Raw genomic sequence first — 22,562 nt, forward strand, 5'->3', positions numbered from 1 at the left:
TCAATATCCCATACAAAATGACACTTAACGCAAACGCGTACGTAAGCTCAAGCTATCTAATTAAATTTTCACTAGAGGTACCGAAATCATGTACTAAAACAGTGATACGTAGACCTAATATATTTAATTGTAATAAGAATAAGACTAATAAGATTTAGGTCCACTTGCCTGCCGGTTAAACCTGGAGTTGCTATGGTTACCCATACAATTTGACACTAGGTTAACGGTTTAACCCCGGGTTAGTGGGATGGTGCAAGTGGGCCTTACTATCAGTTAACAGTATTGTTGGTATTAACTCGAATTTTGAATCGAGATTTAAAGAACACAATTAGTTTTTGAGCGTTTTCCAAAAATATAATAATTGAAATTCTGATTCTTACTGCTACCACCAGTTTAACACTTGGTATTATGTTCGCTAGCCTGTACGTAACTTACAGAAAGTAAGTTAAGTTTGACACTCCTAAGACAGTCGTGGTAAGGCTACTGATCTTTTTGGATTCATTCGTTTGATTTTTTTAGATTATTTTAAGTGTTTATAGCGAAAAACAAACTCCATAAGGTGGTGGTGCTAGTGCTCGACATGCTAATGCCCAATAGATGACACCCTGCTGTCACCTCTATTGACAATGACTCAAGTTTCAAGATAACACGTACTGGGACCGCGTCGAGAACCAGTACCACCACCTTACAATAATTCAATTGTTCGGTTCAACTAATAACCAATAAATCGACCTACTTTAATACTTATTGCAAGGATAATAAGAACCACTATTGGTCATTAATTTATTCTTCATTCAAAGTCTGGTGCCGATGTTTTGTATGCCTCAGACAATTCTAGCGCTTATAACTAAAGGTCTTAAGTATCATTTCTCCGAAGTCTGAAGTGTATTTAACCAAGTGTGGGAATCCACTGTGTGTTTTGGATTTTCGAGGTGCCTTGTAACTGATATTGTAATTATTTGTGTTGCACGCAAGTTTGTGTGTACTTGAACGAGTTAAATGAATCATTCAATTCGGTCAATATGGTTCAAGAAACAATCTTACACAAATGCTAATAGGCTAGATGACAATTAAGTTTTTAGCCCTTAAATGCATAGTGTAGAATGCAGCCTACACAACAATAACATCTAACTTTATACATAATTAGATAAAATCTATTTGTTCCTATATACTATTTCATTAGTAAAACTAATCCATTATCCGATTATTTACTTAAATTTACGCAGTATTTTAATTTATAAAAATTACATTCGTTTTAAGACGAAATGCCGGAAAACATGGAAAAATCCAGAAGTTTACGATTTTTAGTATGTGAATTTCTCGATACATCACCATAACACCAACCAGCCTCAGCGGTATTATACGGCTTCATCTCGGTCTCCAAAGCCCCAAAAACTCGCTAGTACTAAGTACTGCATGGTCTTGCCGTCATGTTTCTTGATTCTTGAAGATTTTCATAATTGCACGTAGCCGTGTTATACAAATATACATTATAGACGGACCGAACGGCAACACACTACTTAGGTGTAGATACTGCAACACTTTTAGGTATTAAACGGATTACATAACGTTTCGTATTAATTAGGCATTATTTTAAGACTGTCTAAGTGTTTTTCAGACAATGTTTAAGAAAAATATAAGAAATATGTATTCATTTCATTCAAAATCCGGTAGACAAAAATGGGGATAAAAGATTGAAGATCCGATACTTATAGCCGTTTGACTCATAAAACTATCTGTATAGTGCAAACGATATAAACTTTGTTTTTAATTGTCATATGTACTGTAAAATATCTCCCTTCGGTCGTGTTTTAATATATAGCCACTCGACTCGTTGCTAATTTCCTACTTTCCGCACTTGTATCCTAAATAATTATTCTTGCTTCTTTGACAATCATTATCCTTCGCATTGATCAATTATATGATGAAGACTACCCTATAATATCCCTTCGCCGGTCTCAAAATAACTCCAGACCAAATTTTATTTAAATCGGTTCAGTGGCTTAAGCGTGAAGAGGTAACAGACGGAGTTACTTTCGAATTAATGATTTTGTTTTGTATAAATTAAAAGAGAACACTATAAAATCTCCCTTTCTCTGTCGCTCTTGCTAGTTAACACTTAATATTGCTTTGCGTAATGTTTAAGTTATTTGCCGTACTTTTGTTTACATATTTTAAGTATGACTCGTGCTATGGCGAACTATCTCGTTATATATGTACCTACTCGTATATGTATGTATACGTGACGCATCGCGAATACAATTACGCGTGCATTTGCATTTCTAAACAGATTGGATCAAGGCCTTAAGATCTTTGGTATCGTCTTGGGTCGTCCCATTCGTTTTTCGTCAAGTTCTTAAATTTGTCCTATTCTGCTTTGGTCACTCATTCTACATTGAAAGCCACCGACGATTGTAGAATGAGTGACGAAAGCAGAATAGGACTAATTTAAGAACTTGACGAAAAACTAATGGGACGACCCAAGACGATACCAGATCTTTTAAGAATGGCTTATTTATTAAAGTAGCTGCATCCATCAGATATATCGGAGCGGTCAAGGCGCTCACAAATATCTGATTACGCCTCTATTGTCAAAGCGTTAGAGTGCGTGTTCAGATATTTTCGGGCACCTCGGCCGCTCCGATATATCTGATGGCGACGGTGATCCATAATACTGGTTTTGTGAATTTGTTTCGAAAATTGTCTTTATTAGGTATATTTTTATCCGACTCTAGAGAAAGGGTTATTTTTTTTAGCGTATAGGTATGTATGTGTGTTGTAATACTTTGGCACGCCGTATAGCTTAAACTGTTACACCGTTTAACGGATTACAATATGAGGCATTATATTCGTCTCAGTTGTGGAAGTGATATTAAAATGTATAGGCTACTAAAATTGCCTGCGACGCCCAACCTTAGTCGTGTTTTTTAATTTCCTTCATTCAACTTGTTATACAACCGTTTTTGGTGTAGGAAAATGTCATTCACTGTATAACATGTGTTAGCCGCGTGAGCTGAAGACGCGGGTTCGATTACCGCCTAGGCCACCTTGGGATTTGGCCACTTTTTCTCTATCATTTATTTATCTTTTTTTATTATTAGCCTGGTTTAGTGTCCCACTGCTGGACAAAGGCCTCCCCTCGCTTCCTCCACTCAACCCTGTCTTTTGTAGTTTCCCGCCAATCTGGATAAAATGCGTCCATAATATGCGCGGATAAAATGTGGACGCATTTTATCCTGGACGCGTTTATCATTTATTTATTGACTAACTTACATTAACAGGTATACCACACATGGAAGTTATAAGCATAACAAATTATTGTATTACTACTATACTATATATACATAACTAATAATACTAAATTATGACAGTATAGTCGTGGGTGTGGAGATCGACTCCAAATACCGAGTTGCGGTGGCTAAGAGTCTCGGTTCCTTCTGTGAGAATATGTCTGTCAAGGGGTCGAATCGAATAGAAGAATATTATTTGTGATTCAGTGCTACATACAGGGGGCTAGTGACTAAAGTTACTGTGTTGGCGGTGGGAATTATAAAAAGAGGTGTGGGGCGAGGTCGAAGAGTAGTTCTCACAAACGGCGTAGGTACTTTAAAAGTGACATAGTGTACCGGTCAAAAGTTTAAGGTCACCCTTTGATTTCGGTACAAATGAGTACTTTTGTGCGACAATGTTTTGCAGTTCGGAAGTCGAATATTTTTTCCAATTTATCCGTTATTGTTTCCAGAGATGTGTTTGATTAGTCAAACACAATTTACGTACATTTCTAAATAACTCATTCCCTAAAAAAATTATGATGAAATCCTTGGTAAAGTAAGCCAAATATGCATGTTTTCAATCATGCACATGCTTAATTATTGCCACGCCACTGCTTAGTTATTAGGTCTGATTGCATAGCGAATTTATTTTTATTTAATCGCCTACTCGGTGATAATTGCCTGTTTACTTACAATGAGTTTTATATGTTTGACCATACTTACGTACTTATAGCACCACATTTGATATAGGTAGGTTAGGTTCGTTAGGTTTCTTCAAATGGCCGAAGGCCAAACAACACAGAATTGAAGCCCCGCTTAAGCGGGGCTCCGTCGACATCGCTATAACACACACACACACTTTTTTATAGTAAAGTTTAAGTTTTAAACATAACTATTATAATTAATGTACATAGTAAATAAATAAATGAATTGTCTTGGTACTAAATTATTTCTATATGTGTATATATATCACTACACCTTACAAAACAAAGTCACCCGCCGCGTCTGTCTGTTTGTATGTTTGCGATAAACTCAAAAACTACTGAACGTATTTCAATGCGGTTTTCACCTATAGTGATTCATGATGAAGGTTTAGGTGTATAATTATTTTCCCCGTGCGAAGCTCGCTCGCTAGAAAATAATTAAATTGAAATTATTTTCGTATGCTTCCAGCCATCGCCACTACGACTGAAGTGTCAGTCACGCGGATCCCACTGCTGGGCGTCAATGGGTCTGGCATATACAAGGGGAACACCTCTGTACCCAGAGTGAGCGACCCCATACTGGCTGACGACAGTAAGTATACTTATATAACGTACATATTAAATATATATATAACCCGATCCATGAAACAGTCGCACGAGAAACACACTAGGTAAGGCAGACAAGACCACGTGGGTAGTGGGTAGTGGAGTGGTAGATACTGATACGGATTATACCGGGTGTGGCCTGTAACATGAGCAAAAAATTAAACTGTATGCTGTACTCCTCATACTGACCAACATTTGTTCAGCGACTTTTAAAAATAACTTGTGGTTTGATTTTTAATACACTTTAAAGTTTATTCTAAGACGCAATGTATTGCGAATTTTGTTATGTTTAAGGCGTGACAAGCAACGTCAATCACAATGATATGGCGTGGCGATGGCGTCCATTGAACATAATATTTATTTTGTATGAAAAATAGGGAGTCTAAATACTTCATAATTTTTAAAAGTTGTTGAACAAAAGTGTCACTGTTTGAGGAGTACAATCTATGTTTTAATTATTTGCTCATGTTACAAGCCACACCCGGTATAACTGATTGATTCACGTGCCAACGGTAAAGCGCGTTACTAAACAAGGCTCCCTATGATCTCCACAACGACCGGTCGGGCGATATCATCCAACAGATATTGCCTGCTCGGTAACCCGATCCCAACGATTTGTAAAAGCGTGTCGCCCCAAAAACATATTTATTACAATTCAAGAAAATAAAATTATCCACACATCGGTTCAGCCGTTTTGGATTTCGCCAATAAAAATGCATTGTTTAATAAAAAGTCTTAAGTGCTACCAAGATAACCTATTTACAGATGTAGTGCATACTTAATTATTTTCCATCGTATTTTCACGGAAACGTATGAACGTGTCTTGCTATTTTAGTCAGTCTCGGTACAAAAAGTACTGAGGTTGACTGAAGTAGCATGACAAATACGAACACAATTATGATCTTCATCTGTACCTAGTTTTAGTTTGTTGCTTTGCTTGTATCGTATGAAGACACGTATAAACACTTTGCCGGTATTTTCTTTAAATTTGAAAATAAGTACTAATATTTTTTTTTTTCAGATATAACGACTACCAACTTCGAGCAGCAAGAAGAGATGATTGAAGCGCAAAAGAACATTAGCAATTTGACTTACGTAAGTTATCGAATGCACAGAATACGCACCTTTATGCGACGATTAAGAAAATTAGAACGAACGCCACTGGCGCGCGCGACTACAGCCCAATTTCAACGTTCGGGGCTGTCCATAAATTACGTCATCGATTTTTGACATCTCCCCTCCCCTAAAATCATGCTTCGAATGACCCCGTTTCCTCCCACGTCATGCTACCATCATCAGATGTCCAGACCCCCCCCCCCCCCTAATTTGAAATGACGTAATTTATGAATAGCCCCTTCGCCCATTCCGGCAAGGTTCACGATGACGCGTCGCGCATGATAGGAGTGGCGTTCAAATGTTAAACAAGCACATTATTTACATACTAGCTTCTAGATAAAAACTACCCTATGTCCTTTCTCGGAGCCCAAACTATATCCATACCGAGTTTTGTCTAAATCGGTTCAGCGGTTTAGGCGTGAAGAGGTAACAGACAGACAAACAAACTTTCGCAGTTATAAATCTTGGTATGGATTTGGTTCAATATTTTTAACTAATTAGTTTTTGACAGGGGGCATGAATATTTGACTTATCTTTTAGTGAAGAAATAAAAAAGCTGGATTTTTTTCTCCCTAACACTAAACACGAGGAAGGAAATAACACCGTCCCGGCATGTTTTTGGGGGACAGAAACCCTACATTAAAACTAAAACTTTGAAACACTCATACACTCACTGTCATATTTATATACCCCTAGTCTACATTTCATTCATAGATTATTTTTGTGTTTTGTATCTGTATTTTGTATGTAATTCGACATTAAGAGACCATATACATCTCTTAGTAATTGTAATACGTTAGATTGAATTGTTAGTTTTATTTTATAAAATTGTTGATGTTATTATTTTTGCTTGTATGTAAATTCAATGTTGACGTGTAAAAGTGCCCTTGTGGCCTATTTGCTGAATAAATGTTGATGTTTGATGTTTGATTCGATAGCGTGACGAGCGTTTGCGTTGCGTTATTTTTGTATGGGATTTGGAACAGCGCGCCAAGCGGGACGTTTTAGAAACTCAAAATCCCATACAAAATGACACTTAACGTAAACGCGTACGTCACGTCACGCCATCGAATGAAATTTACACTAGGAGTACAGAAATATGACAGCAAAAACCGGACAAGTGCGAGTCGGACTCGCCCACCGAGGGTTCCGTACTTTTTTGTATTTGTTGTTATAGCGGCAACAGAAATACATCATCTGTGAAAATGTCAACTGGCTAGCTATCACGGTTCGTGAGATACAGCCTGGTGACAGACGGACCGACGGACAGCGGAGTCTTAGTAATAGGGTCCCGTTTTACCCTTTGGGTACGGAACCATAAAATGTGTTTTAAAGTAGTATCGTGTGGCAGCAGCTTATTCGACCTACAAAACAGTATTAATGTAAAAAAATGATTTTTTGTTGTTTATATTTCCAGGACCACCACATATTCTACAACAGCACGTTCATAGGCAACGTGACCTTCTTCCAAGAGCACTGGGCCAACATCACCAAACCGAAGCCGGACATACATGCGGTGCTCAGCAACTCGCATAGACGGGCTACGGTAACAATTTTTTTTTCAACTATATTGTAACCTAAAAGGAAGAGGGGAGGCCTTTGCCCAAGCAGTGGGACACACACATAGGCTAATAAAAAAAATATATTGTTAGTTGTCATTTATACATTCATGAACGCTAATATTAGTAGATTGTGTCACAAGGGAGCAAAATGTCATGTTTATGGCGAGGGAGTACATTGAATCCTGAACGAAGCGAAGCGTTCTAAAATAGAATCCTGGGTCCTTTGTCACTTTGATCCCTCATAACAGGGGAAATAAGTCCTTTTTCGAATGGGTGATGTGAAACAGTTATTTTCACTACACCAGCTCGAAAAGGCTTACTTTGCACTTCAAAACCTGATAGCAAAGTTGCATTTTATTCACATGTGAGGCAAAATAATCAAACGCAAATTTTGAGTTGTTTTCTTGTGTTTGCTGGTAGAATTGACTTTTTAAACGATGATTTTGGATGATAAATATTTAATTACATTCATTTGAATTTGATTTGGTTTGATTTTGGTTGATATTTTACTTTTAATATTTGCTTCGGGTTGGTGTGGTGAAAAATTTTGTGTTTCACTCGGGGGCAAATTTTGTTTAACCCTCGCAACGCTCAAGATTCCATTTTTAGAACCAACTATTGTTTTATAAGAGGGCAAAGTTGTTGTTTAACCGCTCATGCTAATATTGATACCCGAGCAAGCGAAAGATTCCAAAATTGTTTGAATAATTCCTGTGCAATGTTCTGCCGCCAGAGTGCAGCACTAAGCTAGCTAGTAAACCATAGAGTAACTTATAGGTACACACTGTGCCTTTTAAACTATTTTTTGACAAATTTTCACAGACAATAAAATATGACATTGATGCATCAAGTCGGTTTGTTAACAAGGGCCTACCGGGAAACGCGAAAATCGAAATTTAGTTATCTGCCTCTTTATCGCTCCAATATGCAAGAGTGATAGAGAGGTTAGATAACGAATTTTCGATTTTCCTGTTTCGCGGTAGACCCCCAGATAGTGATGGATTGTGGTAGTAGCGCCCCCTACGCAGAGTTTCGCGTAATATTCCCTATTGCCTATTCGTTTTCTGTACAGTGCAAAGAGAATACGGTAGACGTGGATGTCGATTATCAGTCGCACGTTGACGCGTGTTACAGCAGAGAACTTAGAAGAGTCGAATTGAACGGAACTGTTAGTTTATTAAACATGGCTTACTAATATTTCCTATCCTCCTGAGTCCCCCTTATTGCAGTTTTGAATTTGGAACCTTCGATTTGGGTTAAATCCTTTAGGGGCTTTGCACAAATCACGCGAGGTGTTTTCGGCTACTTTTTGACCCCCAACCAAACCCCCTTGGTGATGTTTGGTCACACATAATCTCACGTGTAATTTTTGAAATTTTTCCATCCGACCGGTCAAGGCCGCGCGCTCCAAAATTTCGCTATTTTGAAGTGAAGATTTATGATTAGCGAAACTGAGAAAAAGTATCTAATCTATTCATGTGGTAGGTATTTTTTCTTAGTTTCGTTCACTGGAGAAAATTACACGTGAGATCTCCTTATACCCCCCCTCCCCCAACGTCTGTCGTGATTTTTTTTAAACACCCTACACAGATCAACCTAGCCCCAAACTAAGCAAAGCTTGTACTATGGGTCCTAGGCGACGATATACATACTTATATTAGATAAATATATACTAGATTATAACCATGACTCAGGAACAAATATCTGTGATATCACACAAATAAATACCCTTACCGGGATTCGAACCCAGGACCATCGGCTTCGCAGGCAGGTTCACTAGTACTAGGCCAGACCGGTCGTCAAATTATTCGTGATCCCCCACCCCCCTATCGAACCTCGCGTGATTTGTGCACAAGCCCTTATAAGGGCCTCAGGGGCTCAGGAGGATACCCCATTTCATATACCATGGCGGGATTCCACTTGAAACGGTCATAAGCGCACGCGCTGCTCAACTCCCTGCTCGAGGCGCAGCCACAGTGCTCTTTGCTTGTGAGTGCGATGGGACGAGTGCATGACAATGGAATGCAAGAGGATATTAGAAATAGAGATAGATGCCAGAGAGTACCATACCATAATCAAAGAGAATAGATAGTATAGAGGGCTATTGCCATAGTAAATTTTGTAGTCACGGTACATTGACTGCCATCTATCGACACACGATTAAAACTTAAAATAAAATTGAAAATGTATAAATTAATCATAATATGTATACGGATAAATTATTTTTAATGTTTATTGTTCCATACTGACCCATGTTATTTCACTGATATGTGTTAAAATTGTTAAATATCAAACGGTGTCGTCGACGCCATCTAGCCGAGAATAGGCCAAAGGTAAGGCGCCATCTATTCGAGAATGGCTTTTTCTTGATTTCCGTGGCATGTTTTTTTCTTAGACTTTATTTATCTTATACGGAGTTACATATATGTTTGCCATAATGAATACCTGTGTCTTAGCTGTTTTAAATTTCTGCCCCTTTGGCATTAGCTGTAAGGTGCAATATTGTTATTTGAGATAATAAATAAATTAGGCGTAAACAATAGTAGTAGTAACAAAAGACACCCGCCAAACCTTTATTGCGGCGTATTGTCTTACAATATAACTTTCTAGTCTTGGTCCTTTTTAGGGTTCCGTGCCCAAAGGGTAAAACGGGACCCTATTACTAAGACTCCGCTGTCCGTCCGTCCGTCCGTCCGTCCGTCTGTCACCAGGCTGTATCTTACGAACCGTGATAGCTAGACAGTTCAAATTTTCACAGATGATGTATTTCTGTTGCCGCTATAACAACAAATACTAAAAAGTACGGAACCCTTGGTGGGCGAGTCCGACTCGCACTTGTCCGGTTTGTGTAATACCACCACACCACACGCTGACTTTGGAGAGCAGAGCTCGTAAAACAATAGATCAACATTATGGTTCTATTTGTACAGTTTCAAGTGGAATCATAGTAGAATAGTATTTGTAGCTGAATTAATTAGAACTCTAAATAAATTCATTATGTATACTTAACTAGATTTATACAGTCACCACATCGGATTGTTATGCCATTTAGGGTTCTTGCTAAATTGGAAATTCTATAGCGTGAGTATTGAACAACCAATTTAGCTAGGACCCTGAATGGCGCAACAATCGCGGAGCGTGATGGTATAGTTCATAGGTTTCTAATAGAGCCCGACGGCTAATCCTATTGTCTATCGTTAAGTAAAACCGCACGTGCCACGACCACCTGCATAAAAAGTACAGTACTTCGGTTACTGAGTGCCGGCGAGTCGAATGCTACAGAACCAGTCTAAAATGTGTCATCGAGATGCGTAACAAAGGCGCGTTATCGGAGAGCGCACCTACACTGGTTTTTTGTGCGTTGGACTACCCCGCGCTCAGGTGCCAAATAGAATAATTAAGACCCTTTTTTGCAGGAAAGTAGCACGTGCGGTTTTACTTAACAATAGACAATAGGATTAGCCGTCGGGCTCTATTAGAAACCTACGAACTATACAAAAAATTGTGGTAACAAAATGAATGTTTGACAGACTCTGAAGCTGTCCTTCCCCTTCCCCTTCTACGGGCACCCCCTCCACAACATCACCGTCGCCACCGGGGGGTTCCTGTACACGGGCGAGCACGTGCACAACTGGCTGGCGGCCACGCAGTACATCGCGCCGCTGATGGCCAACTTCGACACCACGCTCACCATCGACAGCTGTGTCAAGATGTACGACGACGGTATGTGGCCTTGGTACACTCGGTTCCTAACATAACTATATAATATCTGGGAGAAACATATAAAACCTCAAAAATGCGCGTTTTCCCAGAGATAAGCCCCCAATAACCCCCATATAGCAACTTTCATCGAAATCGTTAAACCCGTTTCCGAGATCCCCGAAATACATATATATATATATATATATATATATATATATATATATATATATATATATATATATATATATATATTATGTTTTATATACTTTTATTTTCTCTGCATTGTTTTTATTTTCTTTGTGTACACTAACCTTTAGGCAATTAAGATGAATGTTACTAACACTCCTATGGACTTTGATGGTCTGCAATAAACGATTTTTATTTATTTTATTTATATACAGGTTGTCCCAAACTTATGGGACATGAAGGGGAAGTACCTTAAATATCGTAGATAGTGTATTGTGCTCAAAGAAGACTTTACGTTATTTTTAAAAGTTAGTAATTCTGCATTCATAGATTTTCTAAAAAATACTTGCTTTGTCTGGGAATCGAACCGACTTTAATGTCAAAAAAAAATCACCCTACTTTTATGATGCCAATCGAAAGAATAGCTAAAAAATAATAACTCTGCTTAAGTAACATTGTATTTTAAAAGAAAGGAACAACGTGAAATTAATGATTTTAATCAAATTAAAAACATACATGAAACTGCCGTAGTCAATTAAGTGGGTATTTTTTTGTAAATTAATTAATTAAATGCTCAAAATGTGATCCCTCTTGTCTTACGCAAATCGCCAATCTTTTAATGAGTCCTCTGCCTGTTGATTTTCTTATCATTTTATGGTGAGTTATTTCTTCTTTTGGGGATACGTGAAAGATATGCTATACAAAAAGCGATACGAGAACGTGGGCGAGTTGCAAACAGAATTGTGCCATATCACATCGAGTGTTCACCATTTACTGTATGTGCCACAAAGGTGCCACCTACGTTTGCCTAATATTCCCTATTACGCGCGTGTGACTAACATAGGAAATCACTAGCCAATGTACGATATTCCTCGTGATTATGTTATATGAATTTAAAATTCATACAATTTACGTATGTTGTCAATCATATAATCTAATATATACAAACTATAGTATGTCAAGCAAAGTACTACGCCAGTAGCAATGTACAGCAAAGTGAAGTAAGGCAACACTCAAAGAGCAGTATTGCGCTAAGAAAAGCATCAATGTACATCGAACCAAAACACGTTATTATCATAACCTCAAATTTTACAAATATTTACGATCAACGAGCATGATTGTACATTGTAGACACCTTGACTTTGCTTCAGTTCATCACAATATTATTTAATATAATGGTATTTAATGGTGACAGCAGAAATTTCTCTTGAAGTAGCAACGATTTATAATGTAAACAAACAAGATGGCTGTCATCTTAGAGGATATAACTAACGGAGACGCCATGTCTATAATTTTCGGTACAAAATAGTCTGCCGTTTTTTGCGGGGGAGGGGCACATCAAATGTATACGTAACGTCAACATAGCCATGTCAGATAAACATCACGCCATACATGTAGTTGACATGTCGTTGACCATTGGCCGCCTATTTTAGACAGAGGGGAACGCCTGTTAATGACCACTCCGAAGGCTGTTATTCACGAGCCACATTCCACAGATAAAACACAGATGACACGCGATTTTGGAATTATTCAAAAACAGTGTTTGAAAAAATTTGTCGCCTTAAGGCTAATTTTGACGGTGCGAGAACTCACATGCGAGTTTCATTACATTGCGGTATTTGATTGGTCGGCTGAATATGATGTAACTATAATAGTCCTCAATGTAACTAAAATCGCATACGAGTTCGCGCGCCGTCGAAATCAGCCCTTATGCTACTGACAAGATTTGCTTGACCAAGTATATTGAGTTAATATTTCATCCACAGGCGAGAAATTTACTGCTCTCTGGGAAAACGTGAATCTCCGCGAGGACAAAACGAAGAACTTCACGTTTGCTGCCACCCTGTATAAGAACGGGGACATCACGTTCGCGTACAAGGATATACCGATTCCGGTGCAATTGATCAATGATAACGAGCACCCGGTCAAAGTGGGAATCTCTGACGCCTATCTCACTGATAGGATGATGTTCTGTGAGTATAATGTCTGTCTGTCAGTTAAATCAACAAATAAAGTTTTTAAGGCAAGATTCATAATTCATAATTAAACGCAAAATGACTAGGTTGTGTTATGAGTGTTATTACTAAGATGCAAAATGACAAGATTTCATAACAACACAAGAGAATTAATTTCAGTGCTTTGGAAAATTCATCCCTTAAGTGGATTAAAGGGGAGTTGAAAGTTTGTAACTGGAAAGATTTGAGTAGAAACTTCAACATCGTAAGAAAAAACAATAATTAGAAAATAAGATAAAAAAAATCAGTGATTTTGTAAATTCTTCCCTTAATAGGGTCAAAAAGGGGTTGAAAGTGTGTATCGGGAAATAAATACACGTGAGTGAAGTCGTGGCCAATGGCTAGTTTATTAAAACATGTTTTGGCATTCAGGCGTGCCACCGAAATGCCACAAAGACCAGCAAGAGAACTCGTTCAGTTTCCCAGCGAAGGGCCACCGAAATCATGGAATACGTAAATACAATAATATATACGTAGCGACGTTGTGTATTTTTTTAGCTTTCAAATATAGCTCTTATTTTTAGGGGCCTAAGACATATACAGTCCGTCCGAGCTCTGCACTGACTTGGCAACTGACAGAGTGTGAAAGTGCCACCATAAACGTCATATTTCTATGAAAATATGGCATTAATAGTGGCTCAGTCTATTCAGTAGTCTTTGTTGCTGCCATTTTGTTTTTCACATTCAATTACAAGCTTTAGGTGTTGTCACAAAAATCATATTCTTTATTTGTCCTCATATATAATTTTTCTAATTTTGATTTTAGATATATTACAAGCTTTTATTTAGTTTCACCTGTCCCGTTGTCTGTCTGTCGGTCTGTAATCAAATCTTGCAAGTTAAATTTGATCCACTTCCCGGTTTCCGATTGAGCTGAAATTTTGCATGCATGTATAAATCGGATGACAATGCAATATTATGGTACCATCGAGCTGATCTGATGATGGAGACAGGAGGTGGCCATAGGAACTCTGTGATGAAACAACGCAACCTAATTGTGTTAGGGCTTTTTAGAATTGTCTCGATGAGTATTAGTTGTCTGTCGTAAGAAAAGTACAGTCATCGATAAAAGTTTGTACCAAAAATGAAATTTTTGCCAATAACTTATTTTTGCGAGTCTTATTATGTTATGTTATAAATATCATTTTTGCAAACACAATTTTACGTCATATCACCCATCATTATTTATACGATACGTCACAACAAGCATTTCTATGTGTATTCGTCATTCGTACCTGCTTTAGTTGTTACACATTTGATTGTAGCGACATCTAGGATACCACACAAATATAAGGCTGATGCTGGCTGTACCATCACATCATAGATATCAGGATAGATGCAACCACCTTTAAAGAAATTGTAATAATTACGGCTACCACGAGTTTGTAACTGACATATCCGCTAACATCTGCGTAATTTACTTACTTTCTACACATCTCGCTCGCACTAATATGTCAGTACGAGATACATAGAAAGAAAGTTTTATCTTGCCCCAATATTTCTCTTACCTCATCTAACCTTACAAAGTAATTAGAGCAAGTAGAAATTTTACATACAAAACTTCTACACGCTTTATTTTCTTTGTATAACAGTTTTTAGAAAAAATCTAGTGGAATTTACCGCCAAACACGTTCACAGACGCGCGCTGTTACTGTTGTCTTACTAAGCGCCACCCCACACTAGCGTCTTTTGAGCGTCGGCGTCTAGTCAGCGCTATGGAAAATGGCGTCGCGGCGCAGTTGCGCCAACGTTGCGTCGAGCAGCTGCCATAGAATCTGACTAGACGCCGACGCTAGTGTGGGGAGGCCCTTAATGTTAACCTTCAGGTATTCCAATAGGCCCCGTGCATGAACTATATGGGGCAGCATAGGAGCCGTCAGATTTCTGGCGCGAGGCGTAAATGTGAAGTTTATGCTTCCGATGTGGCCCACAAGATGGCAGAACCTACTATGCACAAGGAAATGTACCGACGAGAACGGTAGATGGTTGCTTTGGCAATGTACATGTATACACATTATGTTTCCGATTCGGGCTACAAGATGGCAGACCCTCCAACGCGCACGGTCCCTATAAGCTTTGCATTGGCGCGTCATATATAATATTCGTGTCATTCTAAGCCTTAAACCTTCTGATATTTCCTCCAGACGTCCGAAGGAAGACGATCTACGAATACCACCGCGTGACCTACAAGGGCCACAATATCACCAGCAACACCCTCCTCAAGATGATCGCGTTACCGACCTGCCTCCAGTACAACACGTGCGACGAGTGCACCAACCACGACACGGAGTTCAATGTGAGTGTGACTTCAGTGTCTTTACTATATATCAAAGACATATGTAACTTCGTATAAGTAAGAATAAAGTCTAAGAAAAAAACGTGCCTCGGAAATCAAGAATAAGTCATTCTCGGATAGATGGCGCACACACCTTTGGCCTATGGTCGGCTAGATGGCGTGACGACACCGTTTCATATTTAACAATTTTAACACATAGATATCAGTGAATGAACATGGGTCAGAATCATATAAAAATAATAAAATCATTTATCCATATATATAATTTTTATTGATAATTTTATACGTTTTCATATTGAGTTTTAGTCGTGCGTCGATAGATGGCAGTAAATTTACTGTGACTACAAAATTTACTATGACAGGACCCCTCTATACTATCTATTCTCTTTGCTCTACACTGGGTGATTTTGGGTATGTGATCGTGAATGTCAAAAATGTGTTCACGTGGTCATACTTAACAAATTTCCCCATGGGACTACCATAAAATCGCGAAAAAATATGTAATGTACTGGATGGATACCTTGAGGGCCAGACGAAACGTATTTTCTTCATGATTTCCATATCGGTCTTATGGGAAACCTTGTTCAGACTGACCATTTTAAATACATTTTTGACATTCGGGACCACGATTCCAATATCACCAAGTATACTAGTTATGAGTATGGGGCTGTCCATAAATTACGTCATCGTTTTTTGACAATTTTTGACCCCCACCCCCCCTAAAATCATCCAAAAATCATGCTTCGAATGACCCCGTTTCCTCCTACGTCATGCTACCATCATCCGATGTCCAGACCCTCCCCCCCCCTAATTTTAAATGACGTAATTTATGAATAGCCCCTATGCTAGGCGACGGTATACATACTTATACTGGGTGGCCAAAATATAAGTGCATTCCCGTTGCCAGGGAGGTTTTGGGATTATACTGAGCAAGCAACTTTTACTATGGGACCAACCCCGAAATCGCGAAAAACTACAGGCGGACTTAATGCCGCTATAGGCATTCTCTACCAGTCAACCATAGGGCAAAACAGAAAAGTGTCAAGGTGGGTGCAGTCACAGAATAAATAATAGACTAATAATAGAACTAGGTACAGAAGGTTCACTCTCTAACAAAACGCGTTTATTACGACAGACATGACCGCAAGGTGGCGCCAGCACGAGCAGGCGTCCGTTCCGTAGCGTTGCGCGGCAACTACTATGGCTAGACACCGAAATTGGTGTGGGCCGCATGTACTTGTAGCGACGCGACGAAATCACGGAGTGAGCCACACCTGGTGCAGTCAGAAATAAACAAAGAAAAACGTAACTTGTATGTTTTTGCAGTGCTCGTGGTGCGAGGCGCTCAAGAAATGCTCGAGTGGCACAGACAGGAACAAACAGGACTGGGTGCTGAGAGGTAAGTTAGGGCTCTGTACTCAATGGGAGCCGAGTTGGCACTGCCAACGGGGCCCTACTACTGTCTCACCACGCAAAACTGCCGTAACAGTCACTTAATGGGTCAAAACAATTTCCAGTGACATCGATTATGCTTTTATCTTCAGTCTTATGTCAATCTGACGTAGTCTCCAAATAATACGGTCATTCTAAAAATTTAATTTCTGAATGCTTTTCAAAAGTACGCGAGGCATTTTTTCTCGTTGAATCAGTAGAATAAAAATTGATATTTTTTTCAGCATGTGACAGAACTCAAATAGTGAACGCCAGCCAATGCCCAGCCAGCCCGAACCCGCAGCCCAACGGCACCGACGTCACCGGCACCGTGTACGTCACTGATGGCGAGCCCAGCCGGCACGAGGCAGTCATCAACACACAACCAGGTACAGCCCTTTATAGACCACTAGTCAATGCCCGGGTTCGAACCCGTCCATCGGCACCGACGTCACTGATGGCGAGCCCAGCCGGCACGAGGTAGTCATTAACACACAACCAGGTACAGCCCTTTATAGACCACTAGTCAATGCCCGGGTTCGAACCCGTCCATCGGCACCGACGTCACTGATGGCGAGCCCAGCCGGCACGAGGTAGTCATTAACACACAACCAGGTACAGCCCTTTATAGACCACTAGTCAATGCCCGGGTTCGAACCCGTCCATCGGCACCGACGTCACTGACGTCCACGTCACTGATGGCGAGCCCAGCCGGCACGAGGAGGTCATGTAACACTTTACCTTGTCACGTGCTCACCTCGCGACAAGAAGACCTATTTTGCTTCCCACTTTTCTTTAATCTTCAGTGATTCCTGTTTCCCTACCGTAATAGGGTATTATACTGTATTTAAAATAAATTATTTTACACCATGCATGAAATAAGCACCAGATAATTATTAGAAAAACACAGATAGAAGTTATTTTTAAACACAAGTTCTATTTAATAAATCGGATAGAAATATAAAAAGTAGGTGAGTTGACCGTGACGTCACGATGTAATGTTTCATATAAATTCCATATTAGCAAATCGTTTTGACAGTTCTAAAAAAGTAACTGATTTGACTAGTAGGAAAATACCCTATTTTAAATTGTTCGTTTCTCTCAACAGAAGTGGTCCCGTCCGGGCAAGCGGTGAAAGCCCCGGCGCCGGCGCCGCCCGCCGGCAGCTCCCCGGTCGGCGCCGCCGTCTCCGCCATCGCTATCATAGCCCTAGTGGCCGCACTGGCAGCCTGGGTGCTCTACGCTTTCAAGAACCCTCATACTAGGAGCGGGCAGCTGCTCATCAAGGTGCGTCACTGTCAGAGACCGGAATCATTGTGGCATTTTTGAACTGTCATATGGTCTCATGTATCGACTTCCGATACACACATATCGATCAATTTAGAACAGCAAATATTAAAAAGTTATGATATTTAATGGATATTTGACTGTAAAAGAAGTCATTTAATCATATAATATAGAAAAAAGAAGACAATACGTAGAAGACAATATGTTAGCACCAATACAGACTTTGAACGTGAAATAGAAAAAACATAAACTGAAGTAATTAAATATGAAACTACCAATACTAACTATTTAGTTTTCATTGTTTTAATTTCACATCTCTATTTCGCATTATCAACTACTCAAAAGTTATCTAAGACCGGTTGTTATTTACCTCTACTTTCAATCTTTTTTTACCCTTTTACCCTCCCGTTTTACCCTTTGGGTACGGAACCCTATTATTAAGACTCCGATGTCCGTCCGTCCGTCCGTCTGTCACCAGGCTGTATCTCACGAACCGTCTAGACAGTTGAAATTTTCACAGATGATGTATTTCTGTTACCGCTATAACAACAAATACTAAAAAGTACGGAACCCTCGGTGGGCGAGTCCGACTCACACTTGTCCGGTTTATTAATAATGTTGTATTCTACATTGTACATATATTCATATAGGTATAAACAAAAGTCGATGAGAAGTCCCTAAAGACACAGAATAAATAATAGTGCTAGGTACAGAAGACTCACTGTCTAACAAAACGCGTCTGTTACGATCAGCACAGATATGGCCGCTAGGTGGCGACAGCGCCACGCGCGGCTTATGGCTTTTCCCAAAATTGCTACGTATAGCAAAGCGACGAAATCGCGGAGTGAGCCACGCCTGCTAAAGACAATTCAAACTGCCACAAGAATTTCGGCCTCTGAACACTATACAAGACTGTTAGTCCTTTCTCAATAAAATTTAGTCCCGTCCGGATCCTACGACACCCTGGTGTACCCCTTAGGTACATCTCATTACTCTCATTAAAATGTCAAAGGGGCCTCTACGTGTGGGCTTTGGCTCCGCGATGGGAAAGACAAACATACTAAGGTTTACTTATATTTACAGTACCGACCATCTCAATGGAGCTGGCGACGGGGAGAGGCGCGCTACACCGCCGCAACCATACATATGTAGACAACGTTTCACACTTACCTTCCTGAGTGGCAGCCCTGGCCGAAAGGTACCTTATCAGGCCCTGGAGTAAATGTGTTTGCTTAACTAAATTGAGCCTTATCGACAACAAGACAGGTTACATTAGAGGTATTGGTCCTAAAGAAATCTATCAACTAAATATATATGTATGTGTAAGTGTTTGACATTTTTTGGATTTTTGCTTACGCAATACCACCAGCTATCAGGCCGATTCGAACGTGCACTGCCATCAAACGGATATTAAAATGATGTTGGAGTTATAAAAACGCGTAATACGCACTAATAGGGCCATTTTATTTTAAGTGGTCCCCTACACTTTTTTTTCAAATTTGGTATTTTTTATGTTATTTCTACTCAGAATCATGAGCTCATTTGATCCTAATAGGAGAAAAAAAGTGTCCCAACATTTCCATACAATTTTAGATCTTTCCATTCCGCGACCGCCATACAAAGTCTATGAAAAATGGTAACGGAATGTAAATAAAAATCTTGGGGCACTTTTTTTCTCCTATTAGGATAGAAAGAGCTCGTGATAGTAGAAACAACATAAAAAATCCCTAATTTGAAAAATAGTGTAGGGGACAACTTTAAATAAAATCGCCGTAATACTTGTGCGGACAATGAACGCGCGAATTACAGTTAACTGATATGATTCCAATATCATTCTGATATTGGTTTGGTATCAGTGCACGTTCGAATCGGCCATTCATAAGACCCAACACACAAAGTTTTCCAATTAATCATTTGAACCTTGTTCTATATGTAAATTGGAACGAATTGTTTTAAAAAGCGGAGAAACACAGGAAATGCTGCTTTATTTGGTCAATGAAAGGTTCTAATTAGATTGAAACGGAGTGTACATTGTAATGCACACTGGGCATTACGAGGTTAACATTATTTTCGGTCACTATGGCATTATTTTTAAATGTTAATTCGGTACACAAAACGAGCTGAACTATAGTTTTATTCTTTCGGTTACTCTTGTTGATCTTTAAGCTCAGTTTCCTCTAAATATCCGTGCCTTAGGCATCGTAAAAGTGATATTTTGAAAATACCGTCCATATTTAGATTTTACCGAATCCCAAAAAATATTATGAAATGCCTTCACCCGATGAACCGCAAGGTACCTTCGGCGTTGTGAATGCGATTTAGCAATTTTAGAGCATACCTTAAAACACTATAACATTGCCCTTTCAACATAACTTTGCCCAGCTCGACACAGTTCTAACTTAAAAGTAGTTACAGATACACTTTATAATCATACATCGGAGTTTTCGGTGCGGGAATATTTTACACTAGCCAAATAACAGGTAAAAACTGTAAAAAACGATACTAATTTAACATTTCTAAGCACATTTGGACCTTACTACCTACGTTTAATTCATAATTTGGTAATTATTTTACAATAAACAAAGTTATAAATACACGAAATCATTCCCGCACCGAAAACCCCGATGTATGTTTATAATGTTATAGTGTGTTACGGTACATATACAGTCGAATATTCTTAAGAAGTAATTCTTAAGAAATATTCTTAAAAGAAGTATACACCGATAATGCCTGTAAAAATGTTCTTTATATTGACGAATCATACCAGTGTTCATATGACTAGTGCCTTAAATTTTGGACCACTCTACATCCTACATTATCCATTCTAAATAATTAAATATCTTTGTATAAAAAACACTTTCTATATACTATTATGTATATGTACAGTAGCTTAAGAGTCCGCAGCAAGCTCGGCCGTATTTCACCTTCCCATACAAACGGAGTATGTTCTCATTTTAATACTACGTGTTGGATTGTTATGAAACCTTACACATATGTACAAGGACATGAGGTATATATATGTCTGTAATTAGTTTTTAGCTCCAACTTATAAAACAAACTAAATAAAGCACAAGTTAATTTCGCTATACTTTTTAACTATGGAGCTACATAAACGAAATAATTACAGGCATATACACATATATACAGGGTGGAAAAATCGAGTGCCACATGGATGGCAACTACGTTAAATATTGTAAATAGCACATTTTGTGTAAAGGAGACTTTCCTTTGTTTTTAAAAACAATAAATTTTGCATTTAAGGATTTATGAAAAATCGCTTGCCTCAGTCGGGACTCGAACCGGTCAAATGTGACAAAAAATAACGCCGTATTTTATGATGCAGATTGAAAGGGTTACTGATAAGGTTTATTTTTCTCTAAATATCAAATACAATCAGAATAACGGAAGGCCATGAAAATTGAAAACTAACACATTTGACCGGTTCGAGTCCCGACTGAGGCAAGCGATTTTTCATAAATCCTTAAATGCAAAATTTATTGTTTTTAAAAACAAAGGAAAGTCTCCTTTACACAAAATGTGCTATTTACAATATTTAACGTAGTTGCCATCCATGTGGCACTCGATTTTTCCACATTGTATATACCTTATCCTATTGTAAGTACCAAGTTTCAGAGCAATCTAGCTAGTCGTCTTATAACGAGACTGTAACTACGTTTGTATGGAGAACCGAGCTTGCCGGGGACTCTTTAATGCATTACTTTCATCGGATATTTAAAAATTAAAACTGTACTGAGGTAATAGACGTCACTGGCATTAAGCTACCATCACTACCATGTAACATTATGATATTACAGCATAAATTATAGTATCCATTTACTTCTAAACACTAATGTCAATACAAAAATTTACAGCATAAATTATAGTATCCATTATCTTCTAAACACTAATGTCAATACAAAAGTTGTATAGCAATTTTTGATTAGGTGAACATTTTTAAGGGAAATAGCAAAAGTGCCTTAAATATCGTGTTAAAAATATACAGTTACATTTGAAATGAAGTGCCTATTTTGGACAATGGTTTTCAAACCGGCATTCTTCGTACAGATGTTGTGCATAATTATTTTCCATCGTATTTTCTCGGAAACGTTCGTATTTGTCATGCTAGTTGCAGTTAATGTCAGTACTTTTTGTTCCGAGACTGTCTGAAATAACAAGACACGTTCGTAAGTTTCCGTGAAAATACGATGGAAAATAATTATGCACTACATCTGAAACTATCAATCAATATTAAGAAAATTTGGAAAAAAAAAATTAAACTTTTTCTAAGATATCTTTAAAATTATGCGGCAATTTATATTCGTCTTAAATTATACTTCTTCATTTAATTTCAACTATTTTTAATACATATACTTAAAACATAACTT

General features: G+C 38.6%; 1 protein-coding gene across 1 annotated transcript in view; it reads left to right on the plus strand.

Moving 5' to 3' along the window:
* The window catches only part of LOC134804067 (plexin domain-containing protein 2), a 48,855-nt gene extending 29,352 nt beyond the window's left edge, over nt 1-19,503 (plus strand). The window contains exons 3-12 of the mRNA XM_063776964.1: nt 4,446-4,568; nt 5,604-5,677; nt 7,116-7,244; nt 10,791-10,983; nt 12,915-13,121; nt 15,308-15,459; nt 16,786-16,858; nt 17,136-17,279; nt 17,999-18,177; nt 19,261-19,503. Of these exons, the coding sequence (XP_063633034.1) occupies nt 4,446-4,568; nt 5,604-5,677; nt 7,116-7,244; nt 10,791-10,983; nt 12,915-13,121; nt 15,308-15,459; nt 16,786-16,858; nt 17,136-17,279; nt 17,999-18,177; nt 19,261-19,329 (1,343 nt within the window). The 3' untranslated portion in view covers nt 19,330-19,503. The remainder of the gene's footprint in view (nt 1-4,445; nt 4,569-5,603; nt 5,678-7,115; nt 7,245-10,790; nt 10,984-12,914; nt 13,122-15,307; nt 15,460-16,785; nt 16,859-17,135; nt 17,280-17,998; nt 18,178-19,260) is intronic.
* Nucleotides 19,504-22,562: the final 3,059 nt, after the last annotated feature.

This window comes from Cydia splendana, chromosome Z (assembly GCF_910591565.1).
Source record: "Cydia splendana chromosome Z, ilCydSple1.2, whole genome shotgun sequence".
NCBI classification, from domain to species: Eukaryota; Metazoa; Arthropoda; class Insecta; order Lepidoptera; family Tortricidae; genus Cydia; species Cydia splendana.